A 24,986-nucleotide genomic window follows, 5' to 3' on the forward strand; every position below is an offset into this window, starting at 1 on the left:
TGGCCATCAGAGAATGAGAAATAAAAAATTAACTCATTTATGCTGGGAGAAAATTATTATTATTATTATTATTATTATTATTATTATGCTTTTCATTTAAATGTATCTTTATTAAAAATGCTTAGATTTTTTAAATTAGATTTACATTAGATTCGCCTGTCTTTCGCGGGTATTGCGCCAATCGCGCACGCCCCTCCCCCACTGACTCTCTTGTACTCACGAACCTTCCTGAAGAAAGCTAACGACTTCTACCTTTCCAGTCAGGCAAGTAAAGTGTAAACCCACTGATATATAATAAATACCCTTTTATAATCGTGTGTAAATTATACGTAAACCTTATATCGTAAATTGTATTGATGGTTTAGCATTCTGATTTATGAACGCCGAGCTTTAAAGTTGGAAATGTCCCTCACTGTAACGTTAGTGTAAGTTAACTTAACCTATTAATCCAATCCAATTAGCTGCTAGTATTATTGTAACTTACCAGGATGGAGTCTAGTCCTTTTATATATTTATTTTAAGCAGATTTTGTACAAATGTGTATAGTTAACATCTTGAGGTTTGCTATGAATTATTCTGTTATCGTTCATTGCTAATTACGTTAACTTACTGTACGCTCAACGTTAAACGTTGTGGTGGTTTTTACTTTTTCAGCTGCCTTGATTCCGGAATAATTTTTCCATTCATTTTCTCCACAGGGATGCCAAAAATTCTTCAATAAAGACTGCAAAGCTATATGAACCCCAACAACCAGCTCTGAGATGTAAGTTAACATTACAAACTGTATTTGAATAAAACGAATAATATCTGAGAAAAGTCAAAGGTGAGAAAAGTCATGGGATTTTTTACTTTTGTGTTAAAAGGTTTTGTGTAAAACCCTACTGTTGTGTTTCTGCAGATTTGATCTAGGCCTGCTTATAGGACATATTTGTATAAAAGGTGCATTCATTAATCAAATGCAAAGATAAGTACTGTACATGACACAAAGAAATGTGCCCTAGCAAATTCTGTAAAATGATTAATGAGAAAAAGTGAGACTATCCTACTCAGCACACAGAAACATAACAGGTATCACGGGACACTGCATTTTATGTTCACTATGAAGTCCCGTTCACACCAAGGACGATAACTATATTATAACCATATTAAAGTACATACATAATCAGTCAATACCGCTCTGTTTATTACAAGCGTGTGCTGCTATGTCATCTGCTGCTTTAAATGCTCAAGCTCTTTAATAATCACCATGAAATTTGATTCACAATTCTTATTGTTTTCTGGAATATTGCAGTATTCATTATAAATGATTTATCCATGCACATCATTATTTTATTTATGTGCCCCTATAATCTTTAATAAAAAAAATAACTTCCCCTCCCTGAGTCTTGCAACAACATCTCTTCACAGATGATGTGTTCACTGGTGCAAGGGCGGGACAACCAACAATAATAAATGTCATTGATCCACCAATCCAATCAATTCCCCATGGAATGGGACTTTCCATGGGACTTTTTTTCTTGTTCAAGACATCGTTTCACTTAGATATACGTCACAATAGAGAACAAAAGACAATAGCAGCTTCCGTTTCATAACGACTTTAAAGTCAGGTGTATTCTGATGTAAATGCTTTTATCTTTCATCAGCTGGAAAAATATTCTGAAAGTGATTCCAACGATATTGTTCCTCTGTGTTATTGTTATATTTATGGTGTAGACCTTGCTATTCTCATAAAATTACAATGATTATTAAAACCTTTATAGTTATAGTTATCATTATCATCCTTGGTGTGAACAGAAAATGATAAAAACAATTAAACAAATAAACAAATAAAAAATAAACAATTTGCTTCTAAATAATGCCAGTCTGAAACTCAAATGTCCACAAAAATTTGCAGCAAAAATTTAAAACATGAAAATCTCTATGCAGAGTCAGACCCATCCTACCTGACCAATTAGAGACAACTTCCACATGTGTTTTGTTTTGTTTAATATGTTCATGGCTGGTCAGAATCGCAAAGTTTAAATGTTGATTATTTGAATGGTAAATGCCTGGTCTATTGTTAACATGAGGAGCTGGATAGAAATCTGTAAAAAAAATATTTTCATACTGTAATTTACATCATCATCTACTGTAGCATTTAGTGTATTGTGTGAATAAAGATATAATAGACACTGTAATGTATTTGTAACTTGATCTGAAATATTATAAACCTCATCAGCATAAAATGAGTGTGCAAACATTTTATCTATTAAAGACTGAGTTAAAAGAGAAAAGGTGTAATGACTTGTCATGCCCTGGTAACAGTCCTGTCCTCACCCTCAGGCTGCTCTCTGACACAAAGAGGGGCACTTAGACCTTTGTTTGTTTACTGTCAATATATGATATTTGTTGATGTTTCTAAATACTTTTATGAGGTCACTTACTCCCTGTTATTACACTCTGAATAATGGGTTCAGAATATTTTATATATTATATATTGTTATATGTATTATATATTGAATATATTAAAAATATAATATAGATCTTTCTGTCAGTAAAATTATTTGAATAATATAGCTGCAAGCAGCAATTATCGGGGCCAAGCAGAATAAGATGACAAGGCATGGCTGAAAGAGTCAGACCAACTGCAACAATGAGCAATTAAAGACATTTAAAGAGGATTTTAGGCGAAATGGCTGAAAAATCATAGAAACAGTAATTAAAAATATGATTTAATTGATTATCACTTTCGACCAATAGGTGGCGCAGTTACAAAACTGATGTGATGTGGTCAGAGTGAAGTGACGATGACACATACAAAGTTTGGTGAATATGTCAAGGCATTGCAGAGATAAAGCCTGAATAGTGCTTTTGGCATCATGCCTCAACTTTGCTGCTGTGCTATACGAAAACGGTTTCGTCTATCGACACAAAATCCATAAATTTTAGTCGGCACAGTCTGGAGATGATACGATTCGATTTTGGTGAAAATTGGACAAACGTCTAGTAGGGCTGGGTATCGATTCAGATGTTACGATTCGATTCGATTTCGATTCGCAAGCTCTCAATTCGATTCGATTTCGATTCTCGATTCGATTTTCGATTTCGATTCTCGATTCGATTTTTCGATTCTAAATTAGATTTCGATTCGACTCAATGAATATTTAATACAAATCCTATATTTATTAAAAAAGTAAAAGAAAAGAAAAGTGAACATAAGTTTTCAAGTGTTTAATTAATAAAAAATAAATTAAGAGCTACAAACCTGTATATTAAACTCTTTTTATTTTAGGTACAATTGGGTACAATTAAAACAGAACCCAACTCTATATTTCAAATGCATACAATGAATAGACAGGATTTTGATGCAAGATGAAAAATTGATGCTGAAAAGTGTGCCCTTTTTGTCTAACAGCTAGGCCATATACAGAAATTGAATAAAGTTATCAAACAGTCTGCGCTGCATTAATTATAAATTATATATAGACTAATCAAAGTTACAAAAGTTCTTTAGTCAAGAGCAGTGAGTGTTTTTGTCTGTTCCCTTTGTTCTTTGATTAACTTTAACGACAGAGATAATTAGTAGCTACTGTGTACTGTCCCTTTAAGACCAGCCGCTGTTGACAGAGACGCGGATCTCACACGCACCTCATTCTCTCACGAGTCACAACTCTTCACGTTCATCATAAGACTGCTCTTATGTTATGAAGATACTCAACAAAAAGACATTTTGGCATAATTGTGTGCGTTATTGTTCGTTCAAGCGCGAAAGATAACTCTATTCTGGGCTGTCTTGTGCGCACGCACGATATCATCGCAAGTTTTTCTGTCACAGTCACGACATTCACAGGCAGCGAGCACTTTTTTGTCTTGTCGCGCATGAATGGTTTAAAAGCATTTGCATGAATAAGAGCTAGTCCGCAGTGGTTCCCAATCCTGGTCCTGGGGACCCACAGCTCTGCACAGTTTGTATGTCTCCCTCATTTAACACACCTGATTCAGATCATCATCTCGTTAGGAAAGAGCTCTATGAACTGAACTGGGTGTGTCAGATAAAGGAGACTTATAAAATGTGCAGAGCTGTGGGTCCCCAGGACCAGGATTGGGAACCACTGAGCTAGTGTTACATGAATACATGTAACACTAGCCAAAGGATGACAAAAAAATTAACAGATGCTGCATTAATTGCGTTAAAAGCCCAAATTTGTTTATTTCATATCAAATTGCAGCATTTTGCGTGTCAGGCTTGACATCGCGATTGCGATATGATTAAACGTTCAGCACTAGATGAGATTATTTTATGATTTAGATAAAACTAACATAAAATCTCACAGCATTAGCTATAAAATGGAGTTTGCAAGCCTATGAACAGTGGAGGAAAACTAATACTTGGGTAATAGATAATTAAAGATGGAAAAAAATCGATTCTTGGCGTTTGAGAATCGATTTTGAATCGAACACATTTTAAAAAACGATTAATAGAAAAATCGATTTTTTTGCCCAGCCCTAACGTCTAGGAGGAGTTCGAAAAAGTAGGTTTTGAATGAAAATCAAGATGGCAAACAGGAAGTTAGGCCAAATAAGTTAAACTTGGTATCTATGTTCTCGGCTTGACCCAAGGAATCTACTAAGACAAGTGGCATTTCAATAGGCAGATTTATTGGCAGCGCTACGTAATTCGTAATTAATAAGCTCTCATCCTGTACTGGAAAATCAAGTCTCGCGCATGACACAGCGTTCTAAACATGCGGTACTCAAGTTAAAATAAGTTCAACATTTAAAAAACTTAAGACCTTGTGTTTTTTCCCCATTTCACTCCTAGTGTCACGTTTTTCAAAGCAAAACCGCTTTCTGTGTGAACTAGGGCTGGGTATTGACACAAATTTCACAATTCGATTCGATTTCGATTCACAAGCTTGCGATTCGATTCGATTCAATATAGATTATTTTGGATATCAGGTACAATACATTGCAAATTTTCTCAAGGAAAACAAATCTCTTAACTATTATTGTAACTGGGAGTCAGTTGTAGCCTATAGGCTTCATTAGCCTACTATAATATTGAAGGTAAAAATTAACTGATTTGTATACAAACACTTAAAATACACTTTTATTTATTTTTATAATAATAAAGTTATATGAAATTACACAAAAATTTAAATGGTGGATGTCATAAAAAACTTTCCAGATTTATTCAAACATGCATTAAATATTGAAGAACATTAAACATTATAATGAATATGTAATTTGGTGCATATATTTAACAAAATGCTCCTCTCTAGAGTAAATTTTTCTTGCTGACTAACGAGTTTATGGTCACTGGATGGTTTTTCTGAGGTAAATGTGACGTTACATGACATTGTTTACTAACGTCTTTCCACGGTTGAAACACTGATTGAGCGATTCCATGTGACATGATACGGACTTCGATAAGTTGTACTCTATCTTTTAACACACTTTCAGATGCTCATTCATGTTTATTTCGCGCTGTAACTGGTATTATTAATGCGGAAGAGTTGCTTCTGTTGCTTCTCTTGAGCTGAGCTTCGTCGGAGCGATCTCACGCCACAGCGCCAAAACGGTAATTATGTTTTGGAATTTTCGTAAGAAAATGGACGTAATTTGAAATCTGAGACTTTGTTTCATATCAATAATAACAAAGCACAAAGATGATTGCGATTTATTGGTTTGGATGCGCGCAACAATGTTCCATTCATTCATCAATTGAAAACAGGATGACGATATCGATTATTAAATCTCAAGAATCGATTAGTTTCGTAAAAATGAGAATCTATTAAAATCGAGAAATCTATATTTTTTGCCCAGCCCTAGTGTGAACCATCTCTAAGAAACAGAAATGGCCATATAAGTATTTCCATCATGCAAATACAGCTGTACCTTAATTCCAAGTAAGATAACCATCTCATGTGAAAACTAAACAAGATACCACACATATTACGCAGGATACCACACTGAGCAGAAAACGGAAAAAACAAATAGCATGTTTAGCCCACAAATAGACGTAGCCTACAGAGTAGAAGTAAACTAAATGTCTGGTCTGAATAGAACACATGAATATGAGTATAACTATGATAGGGGTGCACGATTCAGAAAATGTCACGATTCGATTCAATATCGATTTTTAGGCTCAAGATTCGATTCAAAAACGATTCTCGATTCAAAAAAACGATTTACAGTATGTAAATGACATTTACAAATTTAAAAAAAAAAAATTAAAACAGTTGTATGTTAAGAATTTTAAACTAATATAACTTCAAAACATACAAGTAAGTAGCAAATAATAAAGAGGAGCATAGAAACATAACAAACAAACAAATAGTGCTTTCAGTTGCCTATTTAAGATTATCTGAACGTTTTCCATTCAAGAACTGTGAGTAGGGCTGGGTATCGTTCAAAAAATTTCGATACCGATACCTTGATTTCGATACCGGTTCCTGAACAATACTTTTTTCGATACCAATTTTATGAAATCCATTTTAACAAGATTACATAACACATTACCTCAGAAAACTTTGGTTTTATTTTTTCAGTTTGACTCATGCTCCTTAGCCAGTGCACAAAGGAACAAAAAAAATCACAAAGGAACAAAATATTCCTTATACATATACATAAGGAACAAATTTTTTTTTTATAGAGCTCATGCTCACCAAAGCTGAATTTGTTTGATCAAAAATACAGGAAAACTTGTAATATTGTGGAATAGTATTACAATTTAAAATCTTATTTGAATATATTTCAAAATGTAATTTTTTCCTGTGATGTCAAAGCTGAATTTTCAAAATCATTACTTCAGTGTCACATGATCCTTCAGAAACATGAAAACAGTTTTTGGAAACTATGATATATTTTTTCATGATTCTTTGATGAATAAAAATTTCAAAAGAACAGCATTTATTTGAAACAGAAATCTTTTGTAACATTACACATGTTTTAAGGTCATTTTTGGTCACTTTAATGCATCCTTACTGAAAAAAATTCTGACCAACACATTTTTGAACGGCAGTGTACATTCAGTAAATTGCAATATAAGCACTGTCAGAGTGATCAACAATGTATCTCTTCATTTACCAGTCAAAGACGGAGCAACTTTCTTCTCTATGTTTACTCCGTGCACTGTCAAGGTCTTCATCATATCTGTCGCGGTACCGGCCTTTGCAGCAATTATTTTACCGCAAATACTGCATCGCGCGCTGTTGGCATCGAGCCTGGAGAAACGTAGCCACACTTTTGATCGACTTTTCCACATCTTTAGGGTATTGTGTGTGTGTGTGTGCTCGCGTCTCATTGAGTATGTGCGCGAGTTTGTTTGTGTGTGTGTGCTCGCGTCTCATATGAGAATGTGCGTGGACAGTTTGTGTGTGCGCGCGCGTCTCATATGAGTATGTGCGCAGAGAGTTCTGCGCGTCTCGTATGTGTAGAGTTTGCGTGTATGTGCGTGAGCGACTTTAGGCGTGTCGTTGTGCATTTCATATGTATTTGTTTGAGCACTGACGTTGACGAGTTAACCCCTTAGGTATCGAAATCTGGTACCGAAAAACAAGTCATACTACCGAGGCAATTCGGTCGGTACCTAAAAAGTATCGAACTCGGTACCCAGCCCTAACTGTGAGTGATTTTTCTTCATCTTCACTGTTGTTTTTTACTATGACATCATAGACTGCGGGAGATCTGCATTCACGCACGGATCTCTTTTGAAATATAAGTAGTAAAGTGGTTTGTCCTGTCCGTTTAATCCCTTAAGACATAACTGGCTGTGTTTACGTTAATTTTGCACAAGTATATTAAACCACTTACACGGAGTCGCACAGCCTCATGCGCGAGCAGTCTACACAAACAAAGCGCGCGTCAGCATTTGAAATTGAAAGCAGCCTTCTGTTAGTGAGGTTCATATTTTAAATATACAAGTCCACTGCATTCCAAACCACATAAATGATGACTTCGTAGAGCATTTGTAAGGAAAATACCGAAAGGCGAGACAGCACGCTTCAAGTGTAACGTAACATCAAACAAAGCGCGCGTCTCTCACAGCGCATCCTGTGCAATTAAGCCTGTGAATGTCCTTGTAATTCGCTTCAACCTTTCCGAACTTATTAAAGATTATTTTACGGAAAGTTTGATTGGTGTATGTATGTGTGTGAGGAATTGGAAGAAAACAGATTACGGGTGTTTCTAAAGTAAACTCAGCGTCAACGCATATCTGGTTAAAAACTAAGCTCAGAATCGATTCTGAAATTCTCAGAATCGATCCAGAATCGTTGGAGAGAGATCGTGATGCATCGATGGATCGATTTTTTCTCCCACCCCTAGTATATGATAAAGATGCAATAGACAAGAATAATGTTTGAAAGGATTAATCATAGAAATAACCATATAAGAATAATCATATTAATCATACGCATATTTTTCTTTTCTTTTTCTTACACCACATGTTTAACAAGATTTCATCTTTAATATGAATGAATATGAATAAATAATGTTTAATTTAAGTTGCATTTTTTTGGTTCTTTGTTCAATCTCAAACAAATATTATAATTTTATTATTAAGAGGTTTGCACAAGAGTTAACTGTAAACTGCAAACATTAAACTTTGTTGAAATTAAATGTCTTTAACTAGAAGTGTTCTGCTACTAATTACTAAAATATAAACTATAATTACTAAAACTGAAACTAAAATTATCAAAACCATTAATGAAACTAACTAAAACTAAACTGACATTTATAGGAAATTTGAAAATGACATTAAAATAAAAACTCATTTAAAAAAGCAAAAGTATAATTACATTGGTTGTAATGAGATATATTGCTTATAATATAATTTCATTTTTTTTTTTAAATTGTGCCCTGAAACTTTAATGAGAGTTAGTTGACATGTAGTTGCAGAGTTACTTATAGTCAAAAGAATGTTCAAAAGGGACCATCAAAATAAAGTGATTCCGTATATATAGCGCTTATTTTATTTATTTATTTATTTTTTGTCTCTTTTCTAGCTTTGTAACCTGCAGTTGGTGAGTTTTATCAAGTCTGTTTTTGGTCACTGTCAAGTGCTCATGTTTTTTTTGTGTGTCTTTATTTGATAGGACAGTAGAGATTTTTGACAGGAAATCATGGGGTGGAGAGAGAGGGGAAGGGGGTCGGCAAAGGACCTCGAGCTGGGAATCGAACTCGGGTTGCCGGAGGCGCAGTTGCGCTATATGTCGGCGCGTTAACCATGGGGCTACTGGCGCCGACAAGTGCTAATGTTTATGTCATGTTTTCTCTCCATTGTCATATTTCCATATAAAAATTTGAAGAGCGAATACAATGTTTCTCTAGCCTGGCTCCACCCTCCTGCGTACTTCCGCTCAATTTTTTTTCCCTTCAGTACTACGATCATTTTTTTGGCGGTCCAATCAGCGAACAGAGGGAGTGGCTGAGAACGATGATGTTGATGTCGTGCGTTAGTTTGAGTTGTAGTTCAGTAATGGCAGCGGCGAAAGATGCGAGCGAAGCCATTCGGTCCGTTGTGGCAACACTGCCGAATATCCAGAAGTTAAAGCTGGAGCAAGAACAATCTTTGCTGAGTTTTGTTGGTGGCCATGATGTTGTGGCCCTCCTCCCCACGGGGTTCGTCACGACCATACGTTAGCGATTGGTTATGGCAGATCCAGAGTGACTTTGGGCAGATCCAATAGTTTTAAACTTCAACAGAGTACCCGCCTACAAGGAAGTTAACACTTGTCAATGGAGAGAGGCCAGACTCTCTGTACAAATGAAATGTACGAGAGTCTGGTAGAACCAGGCTAACGTTTCTCAGGGGATTGCAAAGTTTTGCAAGAAAAGCCCATGTTTTTTTTTACCATCACCAAGTTTTTTGGCCCCTACTCTGCAGTGTGCAGTATTCTGTAAGTTAGTAAAGAAGTTAGTATTCTATACTTGTCTTTCTTTTTTACCTCGTTACTTGCACATTTCCTCCTCTTTACCCAATTAGTTGGCATCACTTTGAATAAAAACTTCTGTATCTTATGGATATATTCTCGATGTTGTCATAGTTCACATTTTGAATAGTGTTCGAATTGTTTGAACATACTGAGAACAGATATTTTGGTGCTTACCGTCATCTATAGCCATTTTTGACAAATTAAGACTCCTGGTCCATCTTCTGAAGTGTGGTGATCGTTCCTGTCTTCGGGTCAACACTCACCCATTTGGCTGGGTCTTGTACTAACTCATACCTACATACATATATACAGATATTATAATACTTCTGCTTTACTTTCTGCTATGTGATCATCCAAAAATCTAGTTTCCCATCTCTAAATAAGCCTCTATGTTTTGTACTGTGTATTATACAATTTTATAATATATATTGTCATATACAGTATCATTAAACATTTTGGTGTCAATAAGATTTCTTTAAAGAAATTAATACTTTTATTCATCAAGGATGCATAAAATGTATCAAAAGTGACAGTAAACACTTTTGCAATGTCACAAAATAATTATTTTTTAGAATTAATAATGTTAAAAATCTATCACAGTTTCCACAAAAATATGAAGCAGCACAACTGTTTTCGACATTGATTATAAGAAGAAATGTTTCTTGAGCAGCAAATCATCATATTAGAATGATTTCTGAAGGATCATGTGACACTGACGAATGGAGTAATGATGCTGAGAATTCAGCTTTGATCACAGGAATAAATGACTAATTATAATAGAAAACAGCTATTTTAAATTGTAATATTTTTGTATAGCATTTATCTGATCAAAACCACATTAAAAACTATACAAAAATATTACAATTTAAAATAGCTGTTTTCTATTGTAATGTATTGTAATTAGTAATTTATTCCTGTGATCAAGATTTTTAGTGTTTTTATGACTTAACATTTCAAAGCATAAAAACACTAAAAATCTTGCGAACCACAAACATTTTGGCAAAATAAGGAAAACTTTGTATCTATGTTCTCGGCTTGACCCAAGGAATCTATTAAGACCAGTGGCATTTCAATAGGCAGATTTGTTCAAAAGTTATTCGCCTTTTTGGAAATTTTGTTATAACTTTTGACCACTAGGTTTAAATATAGTATCTAAATATTTTGGATACCTTCAGACGATGGTGCTGATGGCACTCTCTGAGTTTCGTAATATTACACCAATGCATTTGTTTAGTATAGCATTTTATTTCACAAAACTGTATTGAAGTAAATGGGAATTTCATGTTTTGTTCTATTATAGCGCCACCAAGAGGCTCAGTCCCACCATTTTTTATGTGTCCTCAGAGTGAGCCCATACATATGTGTGTCAATTTTGGTGAAAATATCTCAATTCGCTTCGGAGTTATAGACATTTATATGAAAAAACACATAAAAAATGACTGACACGTGACTTTGATTGGATTTTACTACCCCTTACTATCAATATTTTGATACTGTTTGCTAATGTTTTGCTACCAACCTATGTTTCCAAACTTCTGACGGTAGTTTCGTCTCAATCGGACTAGCGGTTTCGAAGATAGCGGCAAATGTTTTTTAAGCGTAAAATCACAACGCTACACAAACCGTAAGGCGAAACCTATCATGTTTGGTATCGTTGGACTCGGCAAGGATTCAGGAGTCTAATGAGATGACTCTCGTGAAAATAAGTCGACCACACCCAGAGTTATAAGCATTTGGAGAAAAAAATTCACCACTAGGTGGCGCTGGTTCAAAACTTCTCACGCTCATTCAGGGCATCGTGCTGATGACCCATACCAAGTTTCGTAACAATCCGTTCATCCATTCTTAAAATACAGCCTTTTAGCACAAAATTCAAAATGGCCGACAGCCAAAAAAGCCGATATGGTAACATTTAAAATCACACAACTCGGCATGTTGCCATGAATCTAACGCTTATGATTTTTGGACAAACTGTTCAGAAGTTATAAGCAAAATTTGTCATTTTTCATATCTCCGAACCAGTAGGTGGCGCTGTGCCGAAACGCAGCATGTAGCCTCAGGTCATGCTTGTGATGACATGTATCAAGTTAAAAAGTAGCTTTTTGGGAAAATTCTAAATGGCGGACATATTTTCATTACGGAAAATTATGTCATAGGATGCAATCGAATCGTCATGAGCTTTTTGTTGATTGGCCTTACGGTTCAAAAGTTATTAGCATAAATATGTGTGAAACTTTGGACAGGTGGTGGCGCTAGAGGGAATGACTTAGACACACCAAAATTGGTGTATTTAATGTTGGGACTGTCCTCTATCAGAATGTCAAACCATTACAACTTTCCTGCAATCGGTTCTATGGGCTTCCATAGACTCCCAGTTGGAACAAGGAATAAGAATAATAATAAGAACACTAACGATTACAATAGGTGCCTCCACACCTTCGGTGCTTGGCCCCTAATTAACAGGATTTTGACTATTGTCCTGCAATGACACAACACAATAATTTATAATGTTTGCTTTCTTTTTTATTATGAATGGTTACTGCAGTCCTTCATCATTTGATAAACAATGTAAAACTGTGTTTTCTTACAGTTCCCTTTTGTCCGAAAGAAAAGACTTGGCATTCCTTCATGCCAGTAACATAAAAGTGTACATGGCATGTAGTGCCTGAAAAACAGTTAGTGGTTCACTGCTTATAGTTTAAGTTAACTGTTTCCCCTCCTGTTCAATATCAGATGATGAATGTGTGTGCCAGGACCTGTAGTTGCGTGTAAAGGAATTCTGGAATTTCTGATCTCGAGATCTTTCAACAGACCCCACTGGGCAGTAGCTTTGTTGATGGTGAAGAGAATCTCTTGGAAGTAGCGTTATCTCATATAGATCTACCTACAGGCTTTTTACCAAGTTATAATTCAAAGCAGTGACAGACTTCTGTGGGAGCACAGGTTTGACTTGATTTGTCATGAATGTCCCTCTGGTGTACATTGTGCTGGTTCACACAGAGAGCAGTTGTTTTGCTAAAACTGCCATTCATAAGAGCTATGCTGCTTCTTTTGATTGCCATTGTCATGGTATATTCTTCTCGCTTTCTTTCAAATGCACTTTAGATAGGAGAGTGCGCACTTATCCCAGTATTATGTCCTACAAATTTATCCATCACCTTTTTCATGCTTTCTATCAAGCCCACTATTTTTTAGCTTTAATCATCAGTACCTGAGATACCAGCATTTTTCACAAGGTTGAAAGAAAAAATTGAGATTTGAGAAAGGACTTGTACACACATGCACAGATGTGTGTGAGCCCAGCACTCTTCTGCAACTCATAAAGCAGAGGTCAAAAAGATCAAAGGTCAAGCATTGTTGACCAGATTAGTCAATTTGACACTTGAGGGGTTTAGTCCTAAAAGCTGTTCCTAAATAGAGATTTGTTTTAACATTTTGTCAGCCTGTTAAAGTCTGCATAAAATCACAATTGGACATATTTACGTAGTCTTGTGGTGAACAATTAATCTGTGCAGGTTCACAGAAGAAAGAATCTGAAGAATTCACAGAAGAATTAATCTGTGCAAATTCACAGAAGAAAAAAATTGTTCGGTTTCAGAATCTTTAGTCAAAATCTGAAAAATGATTTCATCTATGAAATGGCATTCCTTCCCTGATGACGTCAGTTTGATGGCGTGGGCAGAACATCCTTAGCCACTCAACTACAACCATCAGTCTTCTCCGAGATAGAGATGCCGAGGATGTGCGCTAAATCAAGCCCCGCATTCATTTTTCCATTTTAAATATATGTTACAAGACTGAAGCAAAGTCCTTCACAACTTCCAGTTCATGTGGAACTTTAAACTTCTGACTAAATCATTAGAACCAGTAATATGCAGTATATTTGCCAAGAAAGCTCAAATATTTAATATTTAGTCATGTCCTTTAATGTAAAATTTGATTCAGACCTGCCTCACCTGTAGTTCTTCCCCAAGGTTATGATGTTGGTTCTTGTTCTGTACTGTATCAAATTTTCACAAAAAGGTAACTCTCAAGTTTCTTATATGTTTATTTTATTTACAAAGCATGTAGAATTACCTCTCATCCTCTTATCATACTTTATCCGTAGGAGTGCAATGAAACCCTCTTCTTTTTTTTTGTTGCCCTTGTCAGTCAGAGAGCCGGATTAGTAGCTTTTCTTTGTAGGCCTTTATCAACGGTGTTGTATAAACATTACAGTGTAAATGATTCCTGTGAATCTAGAGACAGTTTAAACCAGCCAATGGGATATTTGTTGGATTCGACAATGTCACTAATTTCTAGTGTTTCTCCTGTCTTTGCATACACATATGTATGTGTATATACAGGACCCAAGATTTTTACTACACCTTCTAATGGTGAGAGTTGAGAAAATGTATAGACCATAAATATATATATTTTTTTACTAGTATTTGCATTATTAATGTTTAATACATATAGAAACAACTTCTCAAAAATTTGGGGTTAGTATGTTAAGCAGAGCAAACGTTTTTAACATTGATAATAATAAGAACCAAATCAGCATATTAGACTGATTTCTGAAGAGTCATGTGACACTGAAGACTGGAGTAATGATGCTGAAATTTCAGCATTTGCCATCACAGGAATAAATTACCTTCTAAAATATATAAAAATAGAAAATCGTTATTTTAAATTGTAATTGTAAATATGTGTGTATTGTGGAATGTGTTTGAAAGTGAATGCTGGAAAAAAGAAAAACTTTGTAATAGTTAGGTTTAACTGCTTTCAATGTGGATAAAACATACACCACCATGTTTGAATATGATTAAGACGCACCCTGTCTTACCTTTAGATTTCTATTTACAGCCCGCATCAGCAATATTAACAGAACTGTGATCGTTATCGGCCTCAAACCACTGGAGCCATTTACACTTCTTGTCTCATGCTTCTCATATCCAGACAAAAACCCAGAATTATTTTTTTTCACCTTTCCACACAAATCTTTGACCTTTCTGTATGCCAGTTAAAAATCGCTCAGTTGCGATAGCATTGTTCATATTTGACTTTAATATTCTTATTAGCCCAAAACATACTCCTTGCACACCTCATGAGCAAAAAAAGGTGAGGGAGGAGCCCAGAACTGCTACAAATCAGCAGCCTTGAGAGAGCAGGTGGGCGTTAACAAGCTCATGAAGTAGCCAAACTAACAATAAAAAGACTTGTGTCCCCTGATGTTCTCTTCCACTCTGCCTCCAGACTCATCAGAGCCTGTGCCCTGCTCCAGAAAGAGGGAAAGGGATAGAGAGTGAGTAAAGGATACTGGCAAAAGGGAAGCACCATGGCTGATTCTTCAACGAGCATGAGGCTACGGCTGCCACTGTTGTGCATCATCTTGGAGGTCATCCTCATCATCCTCTTTGGAGCACTGGTGGAGTATGACCATGACACTGATCCCAAGCTGTGGAATAAAAACAGAACTTCTGCTACAAATGATTACGAGAATGAGTTCTACTATCGTTATCCCAGTAAGTGACATATAGAATGGTGTGTAGAAGACTAGTAAGTAGTAGGGCTGGATTTTTATATTCAGCATTCATTTTTGAGAAGATATTTGTGGATCTGATATGATCATGCAATTAGGTAATAATTAAAAAAATAAACAATGTAGATCAATAAATCTATTAAGTTCGCCAGCAGAAACACAGATACGGTGCTTTTTAACTTGATACCTCAGGAATGTGTTTGATTGGGTGAACTGCCGACAGACATTGGCCTAAGTTGTGTTACTTGTGTTTGAGCAGTCTGACCGGTTATGGTAAGTGAAGCATGTTTACCTTTAAGAATTTGATCTCTTTAAAAGCTTGATTTTGTTTTGTTCTTCGTTTTGTGCAACTGTCGTCGAGTTTCAACTGTAGTTGGATTTCCCATCCACCTCACTTTACTAAATCCAAGTCTCGTCCTTTAATCTCTGCGATTTGCACTAAACTTGCCCTCAGTGCCAGACTTGTGTGAACAGTGAACCACTTAATTACATTTGTTGTATTGCATGTGTCTGCGCTTCAAGCCCAGGAGTGGCACATAACTACTCAACAGGTGTCACATAAGAAACAACTCCATTCAAGGCTGTAGATTAAATCTTTATATATTGTGTGTTTAAATAAAATAAATTATAATGTTTTATAATAATTTGAGAGGTCTATGTAGATCATTGTTTAATTATTTTGCTTTGTGAGGATGCAAATAAATTGCTTCACATTTATTGGATTAAGCCATTTATTGTTTACAAACCTGTATGCCTTTTTTCTCTCTAGAATACAAAAAAAAAGAGAGATTTTGAAGAACTTCCTACAGTGAAAGTTTGGACCCCATTGACTTATTGTATGGCCAAATTATTTTCAAAATGTCTCCTTTGTGTTTTACAAAACAAATAAGTCATACAGGTTTGGAAAGACACAAGTATCGTTTATGGGTGAGCTATCCATTAAAATACTTTTTTGTCCTGCAGCAAACTCAGCTTACACATAGAGCTCAAACTAATTTATGGGCTGCCAAAAAGGAGTGAGTGTGAGAGATATGTGGGACAGTTTGCCTACAGGGGCCGTGCCATCCTCATTGGTGCCCAGGTCAATGGCCAGTTGCTTGGCAACAGTGTAATTGTGTCAAAAGAAGTGAAATGGGTGAATGAATGGCTCTACTCAGAAAAGAACACAGGGGTTAATGTTGGGTTCAGCATACCCATAGTGTAAAATTGGCCCTGAATAGTGCTGCCATGTACCCATGTCATGAAAAACATATCAGTGATCAATTACAGTCTATGAGAATACTATTAAAAATGTAAAACTATGAGAATGTGAGGGAGAAGAATGGAAAAACAGCTATCTGACTGTGTGTTGTAGGTTTCCAGGACGTTCATGTGATGATCTTTGTGGGCTTCGGATTCCTGATGACATTTCTGCAGAGATATGGATTCAGTAGTGTCGGATTTAACTTCCTCATCGCAGCCTTTTCCCTACAGTGGGCCACACTCATGCAGGGCTTTTTCCACGGCATGCACAATGGCAAGATCCACGTTGGCGTGGAAAGGTAAAACCTTAAACATGCGTTCGTTTGTTGTTACACTCAGTAAATTACATTTTACTGTAAGAGGTTCATCATACTGATGTCAGCGGCAGCAGCTCACAAAGATCTATTTGTCAGTGAAGATGAGAGATTTGCAACAATAGTCTAATCACTTCATCTCAGTAAAGGGGTGATGCACAGAAAGATGACAGCTAAAATTTCTTTAACTTTAAGCTTCCAGGTTTCTTATCTTTCATGTTTTGATTGCACATTTGCTGCTGTGGCCTCACGTCTGTATATTGGATTACAGCTGAACACAGCGCCACTGAGTGGATGTGGTAGTTTAGCAGCTGACTTTGCAGCCTTCTAACACACAGGCACATGCACATTTATGTTTATATTTTCTCACAGTGAATATGTTTCTTCTGCAGCATGATAAATGCAGACTTCTGCACTGGTGCCGTGCTGATCTCTTTTGGTGCCGTTTTGGGAAAGACCAGTCCTGTGCAGCTACTTGTTATGGCCATTTTTGAGGTGACATTGTTTGCCGTCAATGAGTTCATCCTGCTTTCTATCCTTGGGGTGAGTACAGAAACACAACAAATTTAATTTTCAAATTTTGTTAATTGTTATTAAATTGTAATTTTCACATGAATAACGTTAATTTTCCAAACACAGGGCACATGTTTTATAGGGATGCACCATTATTAAAATTCTGGCTGATAATGATAAACTGATAATTAATTTCATTTTATGGCTGATAATTGATAAATGCCGATATTAAAATTCTATACGGATTTGTTTAAATAAGATAGAAAGAAAACAAAGTAAATTGTTTTAAATGCTTCAAATGCATTTAGGCATTACAGTACAGTATTTTGAAAACTGATAAAGATTACATTTGAAGTTAATCTAAATGTAAAAAAAAGAGAAAATTAACATTCTCAACCCAATATCGATAACCAAAATGGTACCAATATATTGTGCTTCTCTAATGTTTGATACATGCTTAATAAAAAAAAATCCATGGTACTGGATTAATTACTGATTGTTAAAATTGTTATCAATTTAAATGTCAATGGTATCTATAGGCCAATGACGCTGGAGGATCCATGACCATTCATACATTTGGTGCATACTTCGGCTTAATGGTGACCCGTGTCCTGTACAGACCAAACCTGAGCAAGAGCCAACACAGAAACTCGTCTGTCTACCACTCTGACCTCTTTGCCATGATCGGTGAGTCACTTGAATAGTTTACACGCCTACAAAATTCTGGCCTGTGGTCATCCATGGCTCTTGGAGCCACTAAAGCTTTGGCTCTGCTCAGGCACCATCTATCTGTGGATGTTCTGGCCCAGCTTCAACTCAGCCATTACACAGCACGGGGACCCCCAGCACAGAACCGCCATGAACACTTACTACTCTCTGGCCGCCTGCACACTGTCTACATTCGCTTTCTCCGCCCTCGTCAACCCAGAAGGCAAATTGGACATGGTGAGCATCCCCTTTTGGCCATCTTTGATATTACATTACAAACTTCAAGATTACAAACTCTCACACAAGCTTCTGTCTTTTTCAGGTGCACATTCAGAATGCCGCACTGGCTGGTGGTGTTGCTGTGGGAACAGCTGGAGAGATGATGCTGACTCCATTTGGCTCTATGATCGTAGGATTCATTGCTGGAACTATTTCAGTCCTGGGATACAAATACCTCACGGTTAGTAGCACACACAACTGTAAACACCCACACCAAACCTCAGTATCTCATTGGTTGCTCTATTATGCTCTTTTAGCCGGTTTTGGAATCGAAACTGAAGATTCAGGACACTTGTGGCATTCATAACCTGCATGGAATGCCAGGAATTCTGGGAGCTGTGGTGGGTGCGGTCACTGCTGCCCTAGCATCCCCAGAAGTATATGGAAACGGGTAAGTCAGTAGTCGATATGTAATTATTTGCATGAATAATGATTTGTGATTGTCTTAATGACAATTAATGATAATTAAAGGATTAGTTAGTAGTTGATAATTTACTCACCCCCACGTCATCCAAGATACTCATGTCTTTCTTTCTTCAGTCGAAAAGAAATTAAGGTTTTTGAGGAAAACATTCCAGGATTTTTCTCCATATAGTGGACTTCAACGGGAACCAATGGGTTGAAGGTCCAAATTGCAGTTTCAATGCAGCTTCAAAGGTCTCTACACGATCCCAGTAGAGAATAAGGGTCTTATCTAGCGAAACAATCTGTTATTTTCTGAAAAAACAAACAAACATTTATATACTTTTTAACCACACATTACGTTATCACATTGAAAGGTCACATGTGACAGAGGCGGAAGTACCGACCTAGTGTTTATAAAGCGAACGTGCAAAGACTAAGTCAAACGCCCTTTACAAAAAAAAATTTATAAATAAAAGGTAAAACAATGATGTCAGACGATTTTGAGTTTTTCGCCCTACCCTACCTTTTCCACCTACGTCAGGTTACCGCCTGACCTTTCCAACGTGATCACGTAATGCGTAAAGTCGTGGACGTGCAAGACGAGCATTCGTGGTTAAAAAGTATCTATACAAAGTTCTGGCATGAAACTATAGATGGCGCAGGGCTAATAGGTCATTTAACACACGTGTTCATAATTACATCGTTATCTATGGGGCGCAGCTGATTTGTTCCTGCCGTATAAGTAGCCAATGAGCTCTCTGCTCATCCTCTGAAATTCAACATCTAAGATAAGTGCATGGGGTTTCATGCTATATCACTATGCGTTTTTGTGTAGTCTGCTTCATCAATTCCTTATGAACTAACCATTCACGAGGTTTACATCATGTGTCATGTCAATAGTCCTGATTTAATGCTTAGAGTGAATTACTAGCATTATAACTCTAATTTGAGTCCATGTGTCGGTTAATGAGTTGATCATGAAATGTAAACATTACCATGATTTAAAATCCAAAACAATGTATTCACCTTATTTACATACGAAGTACGCAAGCAGCTGCATTTTCAGCAGAATTATATTTGGGCATGTACTATTTCATAACTACAGGACGAACAGCGATGGATGCTAATGACGGATACCTTTTCATATTAGACAGCACTGCTCACACGTAGAATGATAATTGTCATTTCGATTTCCATGTATTTCTCAAATGAAAAGCAAGAGCACCACAGTGATGCTGTATCATTTTGGCAAGCGTTCCACCGGGTATGTGTGTGTGCGTGCTGGAGAACTTTAGTCATTTACTTTTGCGTCGCGTTTTGCAGCGGTGGGCGTTTCGATCACGGACATGTCACTGATCATGAGTGGTCCCCATCAGAGGTGTTTATTATCAGTCAGAATCACTCACTGCTTAGAACGCAGAGGTATTTGCTTAACAACAGGAGTGTAAATAGGAGACTCGTTGCAGTTTGGACTGCTCATTGATGTAGCAGCACTTTCTGAGATCGCTACAGGCTGAGATGAGCGAGCAGTTTTGCACGTTCTTGCTGCAAATGTCATTGAATAAGTGTCCATGCTGTGGTGAGGACAGACAGTTGGTTGCAGGCTGCGAAATTTAGGAAGTGACAATGTGGGATTCACTCTCAAATTGCGTTGTTGACATAACCATTGCATGGGGCAGATATGATATGCCAAAGTAGTACACGCATTAGCAATGTAACTCAGACAATAGATATAATAGAATATCAGTTCAAATATTTGAGTTGAGGACCTTCAGTCCTGGAATGTTTTCCTCAAAAACCTTAATTTCTCGACTGAAGAAAGAGAGACATGAACATCTTGGATGACATGGGGGTGAGTAAATTGTCAGGAAATACAATTTAAAAATTAATACTGAAGGGAACTAATCCTTTAACATTATCTAGTTTAATTAGAATTGCTTAGTAACAATGTGCAATTTTCTTCTTCTTATTATTGCTGTATTCTTTATATATAACGTATTGTTATATTACATTTGACTTAATAAGGTAAATATTTTGCAACATGTTGCATACATGTGTCATTGCCGAAAATATTGCCGACCTCATTCTTTGTGAGAACAGATACTGTATCTAATCTTACACAGATTGCAAAGAGTTTTCGGTGATGTTGAAACTGGACAATGGAAGCCTGAATCTAAGGGAGGGTTTCAGGCTATCTCCCTGGCCGTCACACTGGGAATGGCTCTGTTTGGTGGTCTAGTTACAGGTGGGTGTACAGTTGTAAAGTGTGGTGAGTGCATGCTTGTCTGCCTGTTGGTTTCAGGCTGCCTGGTTTTAATGTTCAGATTTTTTAACATTAAAATTAAATCATGTAAACCTATTCTAGTAGACTTCCTATAAAAATTATGAATCTGTAAATAAGCATAAAAAATAATTCACATTTTATATCTGCATAGACGCCACTGCACATCGTCAGTGATAGTTTGCGCAACACACTGAAAAAGAAATATAAACAATACAAACATGTATAGAGCTGAAAATTTAAATATTTGCAAAATCTAACACTTTAGCTGTTACATGTTGGTCGATTCACTTTAAAATGTGATTGTGAAGAATTTAATATAGACATGTAACAACAATAATAAATAATAACAACAATAATAAAATCATTATATATAACTATAATATATATATATATATATATATTAAGTTAAAAACAGTGTAAATGGAACTTGGACTAAACATATACTAAAAACATGGAATATAAACTGAAATGGAAAATATTTTCCCCCTGCAGCTAATATTTTTAACCCTTAAAACTAATCTTTGATAATTAAAATGACATTTAAAAAAAAAAAATCCTGTGAAAATAATTGGTTGGAATTAAATATTGGTTTAATTCCGCCATATGTGTGTTGAACCAGAGAATGACTCAGAAGAAGAGGAAAAGTGTATTATACAGGCTTGTCTACAAGTCGATTTATCAGAATGGGAATGCATTTATGTATCGCTCTCTACACTGTCGGACACATAACGGTCATTGATATGATTAGCCTTTGGCTTGACTATGTTATCAAACAGCTAATAATGTGTTGCTAACGTTACACAAACCATATTCCCATTCGACCTCAGAGTCAGACAGCTGCCTTCTAAAAATCAGCATCCATAGACATGTTTTCAACCCCTCCCTACACGTTGACGTGACTTGTTACAAAGTAGTTTTTGATGTCAGAAACACTGGCGATTTAATGTATGAAAATCATACATACAACTGCAATGTATAAATAAATAACTGCTTGAAGTATAAGTGTATGAAGCTAACATCGTGTCTACACCCCTATTTGTTCTTAGTGTCAAAAGTAGCGTGAACGCTTTGAATATGTGTGAAATGGAATGGGGCATAGGTTTACTGTCGGAGATTAGTTGTGTTGTGTTGTGTTGTGTTGTGTTGTGCCAAATCCAGAGTAGACAGCGTCACGATTATAATGGGTTCTGTTTGCTTTTATCTCGTCGCACCGCTCGCATCTGGTGTAGACACTGTTACACTATAAGTCAAATTAAAATAGACAATTAAATTTTAAATCAAAACAATTAGTTGTATGAAAATGAATCAACCAAAATTTTAGCTGTATATTGTTCCTTGTGCATACATGTGTGTGCAGTATATTGTGTAATAGGAATATGTGTGTGCACTCCTCAGGGTTCATTTTGAAGCTGCCAATCTACGGTGCTCCTCCAGATACTCACTGCTTTGAGGATGGACTCTACTGGGAGGTGAAGACTTTCTGATATCATTTTTATATGCTATATTGTGTGTTTTAAACAAAGATTCCTTGACTGACAGTGCAATTATTAGGCATTATTGTCTAATGTGCAGTAATGGATTGTCATTATTGGGAAATATTAAAACTATTGAGTGGAACAACTGATCTTAAACAAGTATCTTAAACAAGACTTGCATTGTGCTGTAATGAAATGTTTGTTTCAGGTGCCGGGGGAGGAGGAAGGTCACAGTGAGCTTCACGAAGTGGCCACACCAAACGAAGTGGAAAAACTCAACAGCTAAATTACCTGCTTTCACGTGTTTGCATTTGTTCAGCTGCCACCTGTGATGTTCTCTGCAGGTGCAATTTATTTTACCGACTTAAAATAAAACAAAAAACTTTGTTCCATTATTTTTTATCATAATATGTTGTTATATAAAATTATTAGCCCAGTTTACCTGAGGAACAATGAGATTGTACTCGTTTAAACGTATTATGTTACGCTGAGGCAACATACCTGTGATTCCTTATAACACCACTAGATGGTGTTGCAGAGCTGCGAATGGCTCCACAGCGCCGAGACAGAGGACAAGCTGATTATTCGCATCATTAGCTCTTAGAAATATTTGTTATATAAGAAAGCTCACTGTAAAATGCAGTTTATGCTTTCTCTTTATTTTTAATATATTTTCAAAAACAAGGAGAATCTGCAAAGGGATGATTGTGGGAAATGTTTTGTATTCGTTTGTTGTAATTTTTATTTTCCCAAAAATGAAATAGCTGGAATATTTAGATGTCTAACATAAAATTACGTTTTTGTTTTTTTGTTTTTTTCAGACATTTTATTTCAGATAACTATTGTTTTCTGGATTATTTGTTTCACACACAGATTAGAAACACTGTGAATATGGGGCACTGATGAACATGTTTTAATGAGAAAATTGCTAAAATTTGGAGGGGGAAAATATTTGGATTGACGTAAGATGTTAAATGTATATAGTTACACGATTATCTGTTTTAAGGGAAAAAATTAGAGGACAAATACTTTGTTTTCTTTACATGGATTATTTCTACCCAGCATAATTTGCGTTTGAACAACAAATTCTGTATGGAATGACATTTAAATAAATTGTTCAAAGATTTATATTGTTTAAAAGTCATGTTTTAAATGAATTGTTATCCCTCGAAGGTGTGTGAGTGTGTGAGAGAGAATTACACTGTAGCCTATGTTTTTCGAGACGGGAATGTCTCTGTGGTTTTGGCAAAGTCACGCGGACATTCATTTTACATTCAGCTCAAAGATAAACAATGACGTCAAATCTCGCTAATTCCAAGTGAAAGCGCCGTTTAAATCGAAATGGCGCCTATAGCCTACAATCACCGCGGAAAGGGTTAACGAAGAGTCCAGATGGCCTCCGTCGCGTAATTAGCACAGTTTCACTTTCTGGGATCAAACGGAGAAGAGAAAGTGGGGGTCTTATTTTGATAGCACGTTATTAGGAGCGCCTGGAGCTCGCGGGCTGTGCGAGGAGCAGCTCTACGCCCCTTTTCATTCGCGCAGAGCGTCTTTTACAGAGACGTGAACCAGCGCCAAGGTCTTTTCCCAGGCCTCAGACAGGTGGACAGCTGGGATGTGAATAGGCGCTGAGGCTGAAGTGCTTAATTGCGCTTTATAATCACCAAAAATGAAGAATTCTAACTGCACGTAATATGCTATTTACATACTTGATTTGTTTGTGTTTTGTTTGAAAACTAGATTTAAAGGTTCCATAATGAAACTACTGGAGGTTGAAGTCCACGTGATCGTCTTTGATTAATTGTGCTTGTAGTCTGCAGTTGTTAAAACTAGCGGTATCAAGCTAATTGTAGGGCATATAACAATTTTAATCAGGGAAACTGTGGTTTAGCTATTTTCTTTCTTTTTTTAAATAAAACCTAAAAAATATCCAACGATCTGTATGTTCATTAGGTGTTTATGGCCCTGCAACATTATGAGAACATTGGATTATGGTTACACAAAATCTAAAGAACCTTAAAAAAAGATTCCTATAACTACCAAAATGGGAACCATATATGCAAATGTTTGGGGAATGTTCTGTATTTTATTTTATTTTTTTAATTAATATTTTGGTATTTATCTTTCAGCAAAACCAGAATCAGAAACCAATTTATTTGAGAGTTTATCCATTTTCTCGTGTCTCTAAGTGGGTCAGTGGGACTGTGTGCCGAGGGGAAAGTCCTGTGTGTGCTCTGAAAGCCGGTCTGTATGGGGAGAGTGCCTGTCTTTAGCTCACATTAACAGGATTACAGGCGGGCTGTGTTCAGGGGCCATGGTCCCTTTCAA

At 36.3% G+C, this 24,986-nt stretch overlaps 1 protein-coding gene across 2 annotated transcripts; it reads left to right on the forward strand.

Moving 5' to 3' along the window:
* Positions 1 to 188: 188 nt before the first annotated feature.
* rhbg (Rh family B glycoprotein) lies at positions 189 to 24,788 on the forward strand. 2 transcript variants are annotated; one of them, XM_079895597.1, is made up of 13 exons: positions 189 to 264; positions 699 to 763; positions 8,988 to 9,005; positions 15,153 to 15,421; positions 16,793 to 16,979; positions 17,387 to 17,537; positions 18,047 to 18,194; positions 18,286 to 18,452; positions 18,538 to 18,675; positions 18,752 to 18,885; positions 21,023 to 21,144; positions 22,579 to 22,652; positions 22,867 to 24,788. In XM_079895597.1, the coding sequence occupies exons 4-13, from the start codon at positions 15,235 to 15,237 to the stop codon at positions 22,942 to 22,944; spliced, it is 1,386 nt and encodes a 461-aa protein (XP_079751723.1). In that variant the 5' UTR covers positions 189 to 264; positions 699 to 763; positions 8,988 to 9,005; positions 15,153 to 15,234; the 3' UTR covers positions 22,945 to 24,788. The 2 variants fall into 2 exon arrangements, with proteins under 2 accessions (XP_079751723.1, XP_079751722.1); XM_079895596.1 differs by lacking the exon at positions 8,988 to 9,005.
* The last annotated feature ends 198 nt before the right edge of the window (positions 24,789 to 24,986 follow it).

Source organism: Squalius cephalus, assembly GCF_949319135.1.
Source record: "Squalius cephalus genome assembly, chromosome: 15".
NCBI lineage: Eukaryota > Metazoa > Chordata > Actinopteri > Cypriniformes > Leuciscidae > Squalius > Squalius cephalus.